At 48.4% G+C, this 14,071-nt stretch overlaps 1 protein-coding gene across 3 annotated transcripts in view; it reads left to right on the top strand.

Annotated features, from left to right (window-relative positions):
• PRICKLE2 (prickle planar cell polarity protein 2) overlaps positions 1-14,071 on the top strand; it is a 102,670-nt gene that overhangs the window by 68,098 nt on the left and 20,501 nt on the right. For all 3 annotated transcript variants that reach the window (XM_063164935.1, XM_063164937.1, XM_063164936.1), the window contains 2 exons: positions 2,055-2,238; positions 13,605-13,718. In XM_063164935.1, the coding sequence (XP_063021005.1) occupies positions 2,055-2,238; positions 13,605-13,718 (298 nt within the window). The remainder of the gene's footprint in view (positions 1-2,054; positions 2,239-13,604; positions 13,719-14,071) is intronic.

Raw genomic sequence — 14,071 nt, 5'->3', positions numbered from 1 at the left:
AATCCTGAACTGCCTTAGAATAACTTAACTCCAGGGCCAAATCTGGGGCTCTATCAATTATTCTTAAAATCTTGTTTCCTATTAAGCTGCTTTTAATCGTATCATGAAATGAGATGGAAACAGCAATGATAGCAGTGACTTTGCTGAGGCAGAGTACCCCTTCCACAGTAGCTGATTAATTAAAATACTCACATGAAATGGTACCTTGGTTATTTTTTAAGGAAACAGCCAGAGGTGATGCCGAGACTCCCCGACTGGACGCAAACCAGACACTGGAGTGTGTGGGGGTTGCTGTGTGGTTTAGATCTGATGAAAGGCAGGAAATGGGAAAATCTGGCAAATCTCCCTGGCTTGACTTAACGGAGCCTCTTGACTTTTGCTAGAGTGCGTTTTTTGTGCTGTAATGGCCAAATGGAAATTTAGACTTGAAGCTGGATCCGAGCACTGCTATGCTTAGCTGGCTTGTACACAGCAGTGAAAGAGAAGGAAAGGTGTTTAAAAATTCCAGCCCCTGGGTTTAACTATTGCTTCCCTCTGAATTTCTTTGCTTTACTGCAGAGCAGAGAAACCTGCAATAGCAACTGCAGATTTTCCCTTGATTTTGTGTGCTACCTTCTTATTTCTGAGATGTCTCCCTTCTGCTACCCAAGTGAAACCTTATCTCATTCCTCAGAAGTCAGTGGTGCTTCATTAGTGCAAATTAATTCAGAATCCTGTGTGGTTGCTCTAAAATAGATACCATTGACCCAGCCTGTGGAAGAGCGTTGAGTTTTTAGAAATAGAAGCCAATTTATCAGCATTCCCTTTAACCTCTTTTGCTTTGTCCGGAGGTGGTTTCAGCCAGGTTTGTCCTTCGCTGTTACCCTGGTGAAGGGGTGTGATGATTAGAGGGATGAAACACCTGTCCTGTGAGGAAAGGCTGAGGTGGTTGGGATTGTTCAGCCTGGAGAAGAGAAGGCTCTGTGGTGACCTTATCAGCCTTTCCTGGAGGAGCCTACAGCATTGCTGGAGAGGGACTTTCTACAAGAGCATATAGTGTTAGGACAAGGGGGAATGGATTTAAACTGAGACAAAGTTTAGATTGCATGTTAGGAACGCATTCTTTACAGTGGGTGGGTGAAGCCCTAGCACAGAGTGCCTGGAGAACTTGCAGATGTCCCATCCCTTGAAGGCTCCTGGATGGAGCCCTGAGCACCCTGGTCTAGTGGAAGGTGTCCCTGCCCATGGCAGGGGATGTTGGAACTGAATGACCTTTAAGGTTCCTTTCAACCCAAACCATTCTATGAGTCTGTACTGTCCTTGCAGCCCTACAGATAGAAGTTCAGGTTCAAGCCTGTGAAGAAAATCTGTCACAGGCCACAAGCTGCAGGAACAGCCCCTTTAAAGTGTTAAGAGCAGCAGATATTGCAGTGAATTAATCTAATGGCTGTTGCATTGCACCCTCTGTGGGCTCTCTTTCAGTTCTTGTGCTTTCCTCCCAGTGCTGCTGAGCTGTGGCATGTGCCACCAAGCCAGGTGGTTAAGATTCCATTGCAGTATGAGTGTGGGTTTTGTAGCCTCCCTTAATTTAATTTAGATTTATATGTTCAGACTATAATCAATTTTTATGCTACTTTAATAAGCAAATTTATGCTATCAGCATGCTAAAGAGACTTGTCATTCATAGCTTCTCAGTCAATCCACCATTTCCCATTTTAGCAAAGTGCTCAGTTGTCCTAAATTCAGTAGTGGCTCTGCAGTTCTGGCTGGCAAGTTGAGCCCCACCAGGCATGGCCTGTGCCTGTGCTGACCCCTGTAAATACTCTGTGTGGTGCAGTGAAGGGACAAGCAAATGTATATCCCCAAGCACTGGGCAGTCTGACTCAGATGGATTGTCAAGTGTTTTTACAGTAAATATGGACTTTTATTTCCTCCTCGTAAGAGAGACAAATCCTGTGTTAGAAAATGCCTGAGGATAAGAAAGGCTTGAGTTTAGTCTCGACTGGCAAGAATCACTTTCTCATTTAAAGCACTGCTCACCAGGGCATCTCTTTTTCTCTCTCCTCACCTTACAGGAAGATCTGCCTTCACTGTAAGTGCTCCCAGGAAGAGCACATTGTAACAGTTATGCCTCTGGAGATGGAGAAGACAGTCACCAAGCTCATGTTTGACTTCCAGAGGAATTCAACTTCTGACGACGACTCAGGCTGTGCTTTGGAGGAGTATGCCTGGGTGCCCCCTGGCCTGAAGCCTGAGCAGGTAATGATGACACCACCCAGATAACAGCAAATGATTGGTTTTGCATGTTCTTTCAAAATAGTTTACCTGATTTTTCTTCTAGGGGTGCGAGCACTTGTTGTGTGTGATTGTTTCTGGGTGCACTAGAGAGACTTTGCAGGGTCTGAATGCTCAAATGGAGCAAAACAGACACGTGATCCTTGCAGGACCTGTGGTTTTCTGCATCTGTGGATGTAATTGGTAATTGAGAGGGGGGGGAAACTAAATACCTCCAGGATGGGATTTCTTGTGGTTGTGCAAGGGAAAAGACATATCTAATGTTTCACTGGGAAAGAAGCAATGGGACTCAAGTGTTTCCCAGGGCTCAGTGCTTATGTTCTGCCCTCCTGGACTGCTCTTCTCTGTGGTGAGTCCAGGGCAGACAGTCAAAGCTGGTAGATAACTCTGAAAAATGGGCCAAAAGCTTTGTGGTTTGGGTTTTCCAAGCATGATGTTTATGCCTTGCTGGAAGGAATAGCTTAAATAAAGCTCAAGTCTCTTGGTGCAGGATTGAGTGGGACGGATTAGACCTCAGTGTGCTCTGTGGAGTGTACATTGATTCTGCTTCTTCCAGTTTCCATGATTCCTTTGATTTTTACGCTGGTCCTTTATGTGTTCAAGTCAGAGCTTCATTTGCAGTGAAGATGGCAAAATGAGCTTAGCCTTGGTAATTGCAGTATGATATGATGTGGCAATAATTTTAAACTGTAAGGAGGCTGGAAGGGGGTGGAAAGCTTTCATTCTTGCTGCCATAGCTGCTGTCCTTAAGTACTGTGTTTTCCTGTGCTTTTATTCAGACAGGCTTAGGAATTTCCTGAAATATTTTGGCACCACCCGTAGGCTGTAAATATTATCTGTCTGATTAGAGAAAATCCAGTTGTTTGGTAGCTTGTTTCTTTTTTTTTCCCCTTGTCTTTATAAGCTTTGCTCAGTGCTCACTTGAAACTCCACAGCACCATGTGTTTCATTTGGTGCCATCCAACCATGCAAATCAGGCAGCAGCCTTATTTTCTGTCACCTTCCTTATGTCAGAGGCTCTCTTTTTGCCTCACAGGAGGTACAAGGCGTGGTGTGTGGAGAAATGCAGATGGTTCTGAAGTGGCTCTGCTGGTCCTTCATGCTGTGGCAGCATGAACTGATGGGTTTGGGAGGTCCCATTGGAGGACCATACCCCAGCTGGTGCCACCTGCTCTCATTGCTGGTTTCTGCCCAGGCATGTCAGCAGCTTCTGGAGCTCAAGCTGGCCCATAGTCCTGTAGCTTTGGGTGGAAATACAGGTATTTAGTGACAGGTGGCACCTGACCAGGTAGACATGGTTATGGGCAGTGATTGAAACCCTCTTTCAGCATGGAGGTGACATATTCCAGGAGATCTCTGTGCTTCTTTGATCCCTTAGGTGCTCTTTAAGCGTGGCATCAGGGAGTTGGGAATGCTCAGGAGGAAAGAGAAGTTCTTTAGCTCTACTAGTTGCTATTGACAACTCATGCATTACTCAGGTTAATATTAGGTTCTTCCAGCATCTGTTCCTTGCAGAGGTCATGGTGCTCCTCAGTCCAAACCCTTGTTTTCTCAGTACGCCCCTCAGTCTGCATGGCTGGGCCTCTCAGCAAATTTGCCACTTCAGACCTGTCTCTAATCACCATGGAGATAAAGAGCAGCTGTAAGCAGAGGCAGAGACAGGCCCTGAAATCCATCCAGCAGAGCTCATCTGCCAGCCCTGTCATGACTTTTCACATGTTAGATGAGCCACTGAGATGACAAAAGTGAGGAGTGACTTCCCTGAGCTGTGCAGGAGCCACACTGCAGGCCTGGCCTTTGTCCCTGGTGAAGAGCAGCACCCTGAATTTCGTGGAATCACAGAATGGTTGTCCCATGGCTGGGGTTGCCCAGGAGGGGCCATTTACCTCCCATGGGGGTAGGAGATGCCTCTGCAGCAGCTCACTGGGGCTGTGTCAGTCTGCAGGCAGATGTGACTTTTTGGTCAGTGAGTCAGGTGTGCAAGGCTGGTGCCTGCCATGGAGCAGCTGGTGGGCTCTGCCCTGGCTGAGGGTGCTGCTGTCAGGCTGGGCTGAAAATACACATTAACAGGCAGGGAATTTTTCTCTGCCTCCTGCTGTTTCGCTGGTGCATTTTTTTGGATGTGAGACAGATTAAATGAAACAACTTTTTCCGCAATATTCTACTTTATTAAAATCTCAGTGCAGTATATGAACTGGGGAGGTAAGAGTTCCCCTGAAAGACTAATGCAGTTTTCTTATTTTACTTGGACGACAGCCTCCCTTTCCTCACTATTCTTGGGAGACAGCGCTCATGCCTCACTCAACACAGCAATTTACAGGATTTCAGTGGGGAGGAGTTGGCCTGCAAACATGACATTGTTTTTTGGCAGTGCCCAAAGGTCATTTCTGTATTTGAAGAGTCCCTTCAATCCAAAACTTAAATTACTGTCACCTAGAGGGGAATAGACTCAAGCCTATAAGGTCCCACTGAACTCCTGTACACAACTCAGGCCTCAGCTGCTCTGTGGTACATGTCATAGTGAAAATCATGTTGGTTACTCAATGCCCAGTACTGAAGACAAAAAAAACATTGGTCCAATGTTCACAGATACTGATCCAAACGTTGTAATGAGGAGTGGAGCTGGAAGTTATCCTTTATGGCTCATCAGTGTGTGAGACTAAAAAGTCTTACAGTGTGTGAGGCTAAAAAGGGCTTCACTCAAAAGCCATACATGCAATATATTTCTGGATATGTTTATAACACAGGGGTTAGGATAGGAATTTAAAAATTGATAGCACCACTGCATAAGGTATAATAAAAATTTTTCTGGTAAATCAACTAAAATATATGGCGTGTCTGCTCAAGAAAGAGGGCTATAAACTGGAAGGACACTGGAAATGTTATTTCATTGAGGAGCCTACAAGAGCTTAGTTTGTCCAGCCTAGCAAACTGTTGATTAGGATTGTTCTTTGCCCTGTTCATTAGAGGGGTAAGAGCAGGTATCCAAGCTCCAACTTTAGCCCAAGAACATAGACATAAACTGTCTCCAAATGCATTCAGGCAGGAAATTGGAAAAGGTTTGAGACCATCAGAGGTGTAAGGCTCAGCAACAGCCTGCCAGCCAGGAAAGTGACAGGTAAAAACCCAGGACTGAGCTCCATCAATCACAATGTGATAAGGAAATAGGGTTTCTTGCAGTAGCAATCAGCTACACAGGATGGCCAGGAGGCTTCTGTGGGGTCTAATCCCACTTGGATTGGATTCAATGAGAAGTTGTCTTATGGCAGAAGAGGGACTTCCCTCTTCTGGAAGAGGATAGGCATGCAGATGGGAATGGCAGAGATGGCTGTACAGAAACAGGGACATGGGCTTTGTGAAATGCTTTTTTTTTCTGCCTTGCAGTTCAATGGTTGGATAAAGAAATCAGTGTCAAAGTCTTGAAATAGGCAAACACCTTTAGAAGTGTGTCCTCAGCAAAGCAAAATCCCAGGCTGAGCCTGGCTGCAGAGACAGAGGCAGACATCTTTGAGAGCCAGTTTGTCTGCTGGGGCTGGCAGTGTGACAGCTGATCCTCCTTGCACTGACATAAGTTTGAGGGCAGATGCTTGAAAATAAGTCCTTCTGTGATGTGTTTTTCACATTTTTAGGCAAGGCATGTGTAAATACATGTGAATGTGCAGCCTTGAATTCCTTGGGCCTGTGGTTTGGAGAAATCCAAAGGGGTTATAACATGCCACTTTGAATTTCTGAATACAAGGGATTTTTTAGGATTTCTGTCTTTATTGTGTCTCAGTATTAGGAGCAGCTGGTTATGGGCAGAAATTTCCAATTAAACAAAAGATGGGGCTGTACTTCAGCCTCGCTGTGGCTTTTTTGTATGGCTGTGGCATGCCAGCATCTGAGAACCTTGCATGTGCTGTAAGAACTTAATTCCCTCTTGTTGTCAACACAGTTGCTCTGGTTGAGTCCCTTAAAAAGTTATGAAAGTCTCATCTGAGCTAAAATTAGCAGCATGAAGGTTCAGTGGACCATTTTTCTCCAAGGCAGCTGTTGGAGCTTGGACCTCAAGAGCTTTGCAGTGGTGTGAAACTTGTAGCTGTCACAAGGAATTTATCCAGGGGCTAGAATACGTGTTAATCCTTCTTCTGGATATTTTGCAAGACCTGTTGCAAGGGCTTGAGTTATAAAACCTCCAAGTTTCATCAGTTGCTGTTCAGGTCCCAAAGTGCGGAAAGGAGAACGGAGATGAACCTACACTGAACATGCATTTACACCTTACATAAAGATTTTCACCATTCTGGTGAGGCAGAAAGTACATTATCTGGGCCAGGCATCCCTGGGGGACGTGTGTCTCACTTGTGCCTGTGTGTCACGGTCATTGTACCATCTTGTTCTTTCTTGAGCCTTCTGAGTTCAGCAAACTGTTTCACTCCTCAAGAGGCTGAAGGCTTGCATGGGGCAAGGAAGGAGTAAAACAAACCAAAGTGACCCAAACCTGTGTAGTAGTGGGAAGCTAATTTACAGCCTGGTAGAGGAAGGACAAAAGGCCCATGAAGAGCTCTTCCTTGCTGGTAGATCCTGAGAGCAGAGCAGCGTGGATGGAAAGCTGAAGGCTCTGAGAAGCTGTTCCTGGTGTACCCTGCTCCCAGGAGCTGCAGCTGCCTCTCATTCTGCCCGCTTACACATGTGCACGCTGGAGTATTTTACCCAAAAGCTGCCTTTCAGCACGTTTTGAAAAGCTCTCCAGTTTCACTTTGAGGTAGGGTAAGTCCATCATCTCCCCGGTGAACTCTCTCAGTATCTAAATAGCCCGGCAGTTAGCGGCTCCTATTTCAAGGCTGGAGCTGTCTAAATCCAGCCCCCAGGCATCGGACTGTGCCGAATGCTTCCCAGCTGCTGGATGGAGCAGCAGTCCTGCACACGGAATGCTTTGCTTTTTCTGCCTGTGATGCCAGTGCTGCATGACTTGGGGGCAGCTGGAGTGGGGCAGGAGGTCCTGGAGCTGCTCGCCTGGCCTGGAACGGAGTGGATGAAGTGTGAGCACATCCCATGCTGCAGAAGAGCCCATGACAAAACCGTGTGTCTGGACATTTGCTCCGTTTCTGTATCCTAGGGTGTTGGCCTGGTCGTGGTGAGGCAATGGAAGCTGTCAAAATTACTTAATCCTTGAACAATCTGATTATCAGGGAAGGAATCAGCTACTCTTCATGGGTCACAGAAACGAAACCACTCACCTGACATGGTTTGCTCGGTTCTGAAATTTGAAGAATATGTGTGGGGGTCAGCAGAGGTGAGAGGCAGGGGAGGAGCAGGGAGTGGAAAAAGAAACTGAAAAACCCTGGACAACCCAACAGAAACTTCTCCTGGAGTTTTATTCCAATGTGCAAATCCAGCTTTTCTGAGTTGCAGTGTTACACAAGTGTGCTACCCCATGCCTTAGAAATCCAAGAGCATGTTACGTGGGATACCCAGGGGAATGATCAGTGATGATCAATGCAGAAGATGGTCATTATCATTCCTGGTGCTTCAGGGAGCATGGACCTCGCAGCATAGACTTCTCTTGATGCTGTTGAAAGCACTGGTCTGACTCTTTTTAATCCAAATTCAATTTCTACTTAAAAAAAAAAGAAAAACCATGTCCTAGGCTTTCACAAGCCTAAAACGTGCAGACATAGAGCCTTCATTCAAACGTTCCTCTTTGATGGCAGCAGGAAGCGGCGCTTCCGAGGGATCCCTTACAGGGAGAGCTGCTTCAGAGGCTTGGCAGGGATGGATGTCGCTGTGACTCGGAGCAGCAGCGCTCCGACGCCTCGGCTGCCGTGGGAGAGGAGCGTGCGGAAAGCCGCAGAGCGTGCCAGAACAAATAGCGCTTATAGAAATGATTTTTCCTTTGTTCCCTGCCTTTGTCCCTCTGCCTTGGGAGCGGGTTTCCAAGAGCAGGCGCAGCGTTGCGGGATGCCGGGCTGCCCGGCGCCAGGAGTGCGTCTGCCCCCACTGCTGTGCGATGGGCACTCTCAGTCTGGGGGGACACGGGCCTGCTCTCAGCCGGGCTCTGGGCTCTCAGGGGACACTCTGCATCCCTCCAGGGAGCCTGCCCGCCTGCCTGCATCCCCACGCTTGGCAGAGCCAGCCAGCAGTTCCCACTCTTCATTTCAGAGCATCTGGCCCTGCTGTAAGGATTGTTTTGCTTCAAAAAAATAAATCAGTTCTTTGTATCCTAATGGTCTTGCCAAAGGAGGACGTGCCCGACTCAGGCCAAAGCACACTGAACCCGTTTTCCAGGCTCACACGTGCTGTCATCTGTGGAGCTTGTGTGTGAGTCAACGTGTACAAACACTTGCAGTGTTTCACAGACATTTTGGGAAGGTTATTTGCATGTGGTTTGTTTGGGATTTTTTCCCCCTTGCTTTTCCAAGGGAGGCCAGCAGGAATGAGAGACTCACAAAAGCATCGGGTTTGTTTCTCTGTCAATTTTAAGTGCTCAGTGTAAAGGGTCATTAAAGCCTGACGTGTGCTGTTCAGAAGCTGGCACTGGGGAGGAGCAGCCCTGCTCGCCCAGGCCAGCACAGGCTTGTCAGAGCCACTGTTTGCCTTCCTCCCTCAGCAGCCAAGTCCCGTGGGAGTTTGCACGCAGCAGTGAGCCAGGAGAAGGGGCCACAGTGGAGCACACACACATCAGTGTGCCAGCAACTCCTTGTGCTGCCATGGGACATCCCAGGCTGTCATGGAATGGGCTGCCAGGGCTGTGGTACCCTGGCACGTTCCCTGGGGAAATGATGCTGTGCTGGGCATGGGGGGACACTGGGGAATGCTGAATTTTGAACAGACTCCACTGTGTGTGATGCTGCACTGTGCCTGAGTGCTGGCTGACTCACCAAGGTCCCCTTCTTGGGGACATCCGTGTTCAGGCTCCCTACTGCACAAAGGCCAGGACATTTGCCCTCACAGGGCTCTTTGCAAACACCTTGCAGTTGGTTTGCAGTTGGTTTGGTTTCAGGAGAGCCAGGCAGGGCTGCCCAGCTGGAGCTGTGAGGGCTGAGCAAGTCAGCACCCGTGCCAGGACACCGTGAGCTCCTTTGTAGTCCATCCCAGGCACAGAGTCATCCCAAACAGCCCGGTTGGGTGGGTGCTTTGGGAGGGGGGTTGTGCTCAGGGCGAGTACAGCAAATGCTGCTTCCCAACAGCAATTTGTGGCGTAAGAAATATGGTATTTCCCCTCCACCTCCTTTAATTCATTGATCAAAGAGATCCTTCACCAATAGCTTGAATTTACAGGATGTTTGCAAACTTTTCCTTCTAGGAGGTGTAAGGCTTTGCTCGCAGATTATGCTCATGTGGGTTTTGTCTTTGGTCACCCTGGGACCATCAGGACAAGCTGTGGTCCTGCCTTTATTTAGCAGGGCCAGGGTAGGTTTGTAAACTGTCAAAGTTAAACTGGAAACATACTCCAAACCTAAGAAGACCACAGAGCACAAAGGCATTTGTAAACTAATGTAATTACTCTCTTCAGTGCCTTTGAATAAAGTTGGCTCCAGTTTAAAGGCTTTTTCCTACCCTGTTTTTATATTATGTTCTTTCCTTTCTCCTGGTTTGTGACTTTTTTAATTTCTACCTTCCCCTCCTCCCTTTTACCATCAAGCAGCTGTTAATTTCCAAAATGTATATAGGTTTTGCTTAGCAAAACTTGGTGTTTGGACATTTTCCTTATAAAGGTGAGAATAACACCTTGGGAATCTGCTGTGCCAGGTTCTGGTAGCATGAAGCCAGTCCAAGTGGGACTTCCCTGGGACAGGATGGAGCTTGCCCAGCCCACCAGCATCCCTTGGCACCCACAGCTGTCTCCATGTCCAGTGCACTGGCCAGACCATGCCCATGGCATCTGCGACCTTGAGATGTTGTGTGAAGCTTTATTTTAACTCAGTGTGATGTTTCCCAGTCTCTTTTGGGATTTCTCTCATACAGATATTAGCAGAAGTCAGAGACAAGTGATAAAACTGAGGATAAAACCTAGTCCAGCCCCAAAAGGGGCTCCTGTGTGTTAATGATGTTTGTTGGGATAACCATGGGCAGAGCAGATCTGTTGTGAGGGGCAATAGGAGGATGCAGAGCTGCTGGGTTGTTCAGCAGAAGTATTTAATAATAAAACAGTTACAGATACTGCATGGTTTAGAGAGGAAATGTTATCTCTCTGGGGTCATTGCCCACACTGTTATCCTTATCTGGGTGCAACTCCTGCTGCAGAGCCTGTAAGGGCACTGAGGAGCCATCAGGCACATGGGGGGTCTGGCCCTGGCCCTGCAAGGCTCACCAGCTACAAGGCTTGTGCATGCTGCAACACAGAGCTGGATGGAGGAGGAGTTACTTTAGCATAAAACAGTGACCTTTTGTACAAAAGCAAAGTGCAGACTGAGCAGTTTTAGTTTCCCAGCAAGTTAACACTTTCTGCAGGCTTTTTCCCTGAAAAGCCAGATTGATCTAAGAATCCCCTTTTCCTTCTTTATTTTTGAGCATCAGAGAGGCCTGTGCCAGCCCAGCTGCTCCTATGCCAGGTCAGAAATGCTGTTGGCAGCCAGCTGGACACAGAGGCAGGAACAGTGCAGCCTGTGACCCTGTCCCTCCCAGTGTTGGTCTCCCATCCAAGGAGCTGGCTTCATGCCATGGGAACAGCTGATGGATGAGAGTGTTGTATGCACAGGCATGGCCTAATGTCAGCCTGGGCAAGGGACATCCTTCTGCTCTTCATCTGCCCTCTGGGTGGATCTCTTGGGATAGAAGTGATGCCTTGGGTGAAAGGATCTGTGCATCCCTCTGGTTCAGGTTTTTCCCAGAAGGGGATGGTGCTGCAGGAGGGAATGATGGCTCCAGAAGGGATTTTCTCCCCATGAGATGTTCCACAGGTACTGGACAAGGATTGGCAGCTGCCTCTGCTCCATCCTCTCCATGAGCACTCCTCTGGAAGGTCCCTGTGGCCGATGCAGATCCAAAGCAAACCCTTTCAGGTTATTTCAGGCAACACAACACAGGTTGGAGCCTGTTGTATTTATTTTGTTTTGCTTCTCAAACCAAATTGCCCATCCCTGCCAAGCTATGTTGCTGGTGTGATGGGAACCAGTTCCTGCAGTCCTGCTGGGAGTAAATGGAAAACTTCCCAGCGGAAGCAGGAGCAGAGCTGGGCACGTACATCCTGCTGGATTGTGCTCCAGGAATGCAGCACCCAGGCAGCTGAAGGAAGAGCTCCCATCCTTGGGTTTTGCCCAGGGTGAGCGTCTTGGGGCTCGTTCCTGTAGTAGTTTGGCAGCTCTTCAAAATAAAAGTAATTTATGGTCTCCACCAGCTTCAAGGCTTGAGTGGGCAAAAAAAACTTTGCAGAAATCAAAACACAAGCTAACCAGTGTGAGCACAGGGCACAGTGAGCAGCCTCTCTGCACGTGGGGGATTTGGCAGCAGAAGCCACAGCAGTGTGTGCTGGCTGGGCACGCACAGCGTGGCTGTGTGGGAGCCTGGCAGCCCAGGAAAGGGTCTGCTGAGGCAGCTGGGGCATTGCTGGGGGATTTTTAACTGCAGACTTTGCTGCATGAACTTAGGGAGCTCATTTAACATCATGATGCTGCAATTAGTCCTTTGCAATGTGTATATTTGCTACCTTGTGTAGCACGTCGTAAGAATTTTAGTGTTTTTAATGTGCTTTGATGTTCCTGGATGAAGGATGCTCTATAAATGCAAAGTAAGTATTCTAATGTACGTAGTTTGTTTTCTTTTTAACATTACAAAATAGTTTGCAGCCATTCTTTCTTTGACAGTTTCCATAGCTGGTGGGTCTGTTTCTGCTGTGCCTTAGCAAAACAAATTTAGGGTTTTGCAGTGGCATATGCTCAGCATGTTCCTCAGCTTTGTGACACGAGCAGTTCCCTTGTCATCAGCACTGCAGACCTGCATGTGGAAATCTGCTAAAATCTCCTTTTCTGGAAAACCTGATGATGGGGAAAGGTGGATGGTGACATCAGTTTGGGAGAAACCATAAATTGAGAAAACCACTGGAGCAGCTCTTGCTCTCAGGTAGTTCTGAATGAGAGCAGCAGTGAGATGAATGCAGAGCAATTATTCATGAATAAAGCTAGGTTTGGATAGTTATTCTGGAATAAAAGGATATTTCTTTCTATAGAAGATAACTGCATGTGAGCCACCCCCATCAGCCTGTGAGCCCATGGGTGAGCTCCCCTGCCAGCCAGCCCTGTGTGCCCAGCCCGTGTCCCCATTCCTCCCAGTGACCCACAGCACCCTGTCATCTGCAGATGCTGTGGGGCTGTGCAGGCAGAGGGGGCTTCTCTGGAGAGAGCTGGCCCAGGTGGTGCTTTCTAGGCCAAAGTCCAAAGCATACAGCAAGGGGAAAAGCTGATCAGAAGCCACTGTAAAGGAAGTGTTATTTGGGGAAAGCCCTCTGAAAGCTGCAGGCAGTGCAGCCACTCCAAATGAATTGCTGATAGCCTGAGGGAGCATCTCGGGGCTAATCCCACTGTGGCAAAGGCAGAAAGCTGTGCTCACTGGGAGAACAGCCTGTGTCTCTCCAGCCAAGAGCAGATTTAAGGAAGCCAGCCAGCTTTCTGCTTCTGCCCAAGCATCCAGAGACATCTGGGGCTGCGGCGAATCGCAATCCCAGCTGAGCTTACCTTTACCTTCTCCTGGTTCTTCCCAAGCTGTTCAACGTCACCGTGGCCGTTTCAGAGCGGCTCCTCAGCCAGCGAGTCCCCTCCCGGTGCTGGCCCGGCCCTTGAGTGCACATCCAGGTGTGGCAGTCGGAGCAGAGATGCTGGGGTTCAGGGTGTGCTTCCTCTCCGGGCTGCACTGCGCTCCCAGCGTCGGGCACGCCGCTCCTCAGCCTTTTTAATAGCTGACTTTAATTACACGCTCTGAGACGAAAGAGAAAAACTGAGCCTTCCAACAGATTTTATCTGCTGTTTATTTCCACAAATTGCTGCAGAAAAAAGCCCCGAGGGGTTTGATGGAGGTGGAGGCTGAGATAGCCAGCAACACGGAGACTGCTGGGGCGCAGCCTTCTTAACCTCCGTGCCGAGGCAGGTGCCGACACATCCCCGCAGCCGGCGCAATGCTCACGCTATGGAGGCTGACAGAGCAAACGGTAACGTGCCCACCTCGCCGGGGCTGCCACCCCTCTGCCTTGCAGGACAAAAGAAAACAAACCCACAGCAGCTCCTGGCAGCGTTTCCCTGCTCCGAATCTTGGGGAAGACCCAGCGCTTGCAGCCTCAGGGGGTGGCTGCTGGCCGGGCACAGGGGCATGGGCTCGGCCAGGGAACCCCTCTGACAGGAGCCCCCTCTTTTGTTCCGTAGGTGCATCAGTACTACAGCTGCCTGCCCGAGGACAAGGTTCCCTATGTCAACAGCCCGGGAGAAAAATCTCGCATAAAGCAACTTCTTCACCAGCTGCCACCACATGACAATGAGGTTAGTATCCAGAAAATGTGCTTGGACATCAGCAGGGCTGCGGGTGGGGAGTGGACGCTCCTCCTGTGGTTTCTTGTGGGAAACGTGGCTTTCCTTTCTCAACTCCTTTTGCTTTTCAGGGGGATATACTTGAATTTCAGTCATGTTGCTGTTTAGGTTGCTGTATTTGCTTCCTGTTTTGATTGTTGGAGGTTTTGATTTTGTTTCTAAAGTTTAAATTTTTTAAAGTAATTTTTCTTCAGTTGTCTGAACAAAAAGCATTTCCTCAGCCCTTGGAGGCCAAGGCTCTGTTAAAAGTGGCTTGGAATGCTGTTGAGATTGTCTAGAGACAAATCCAAAGTTGCAAAAGCCTT

Source organism: Melospiza melodia, chromosome 10, assembly GCF_035770615.1.
Source record: "Melospiza melodia melodia isolate bMelMel2 chromosome 10, bMelMel2.pri, whole genome shotgun sequence".
Taxonomy (NCBI): Eukaryota; Metazoa; Chordata; class Aves; order Passeriformes; family Passerellidae; genus Melospiza; species Melospiza melodia.
The sequence above is the reverse complement of the archived record's forward strand: the minus strand, read 5'-3'. Positions and strand labels throughout refer to the sequence as shown.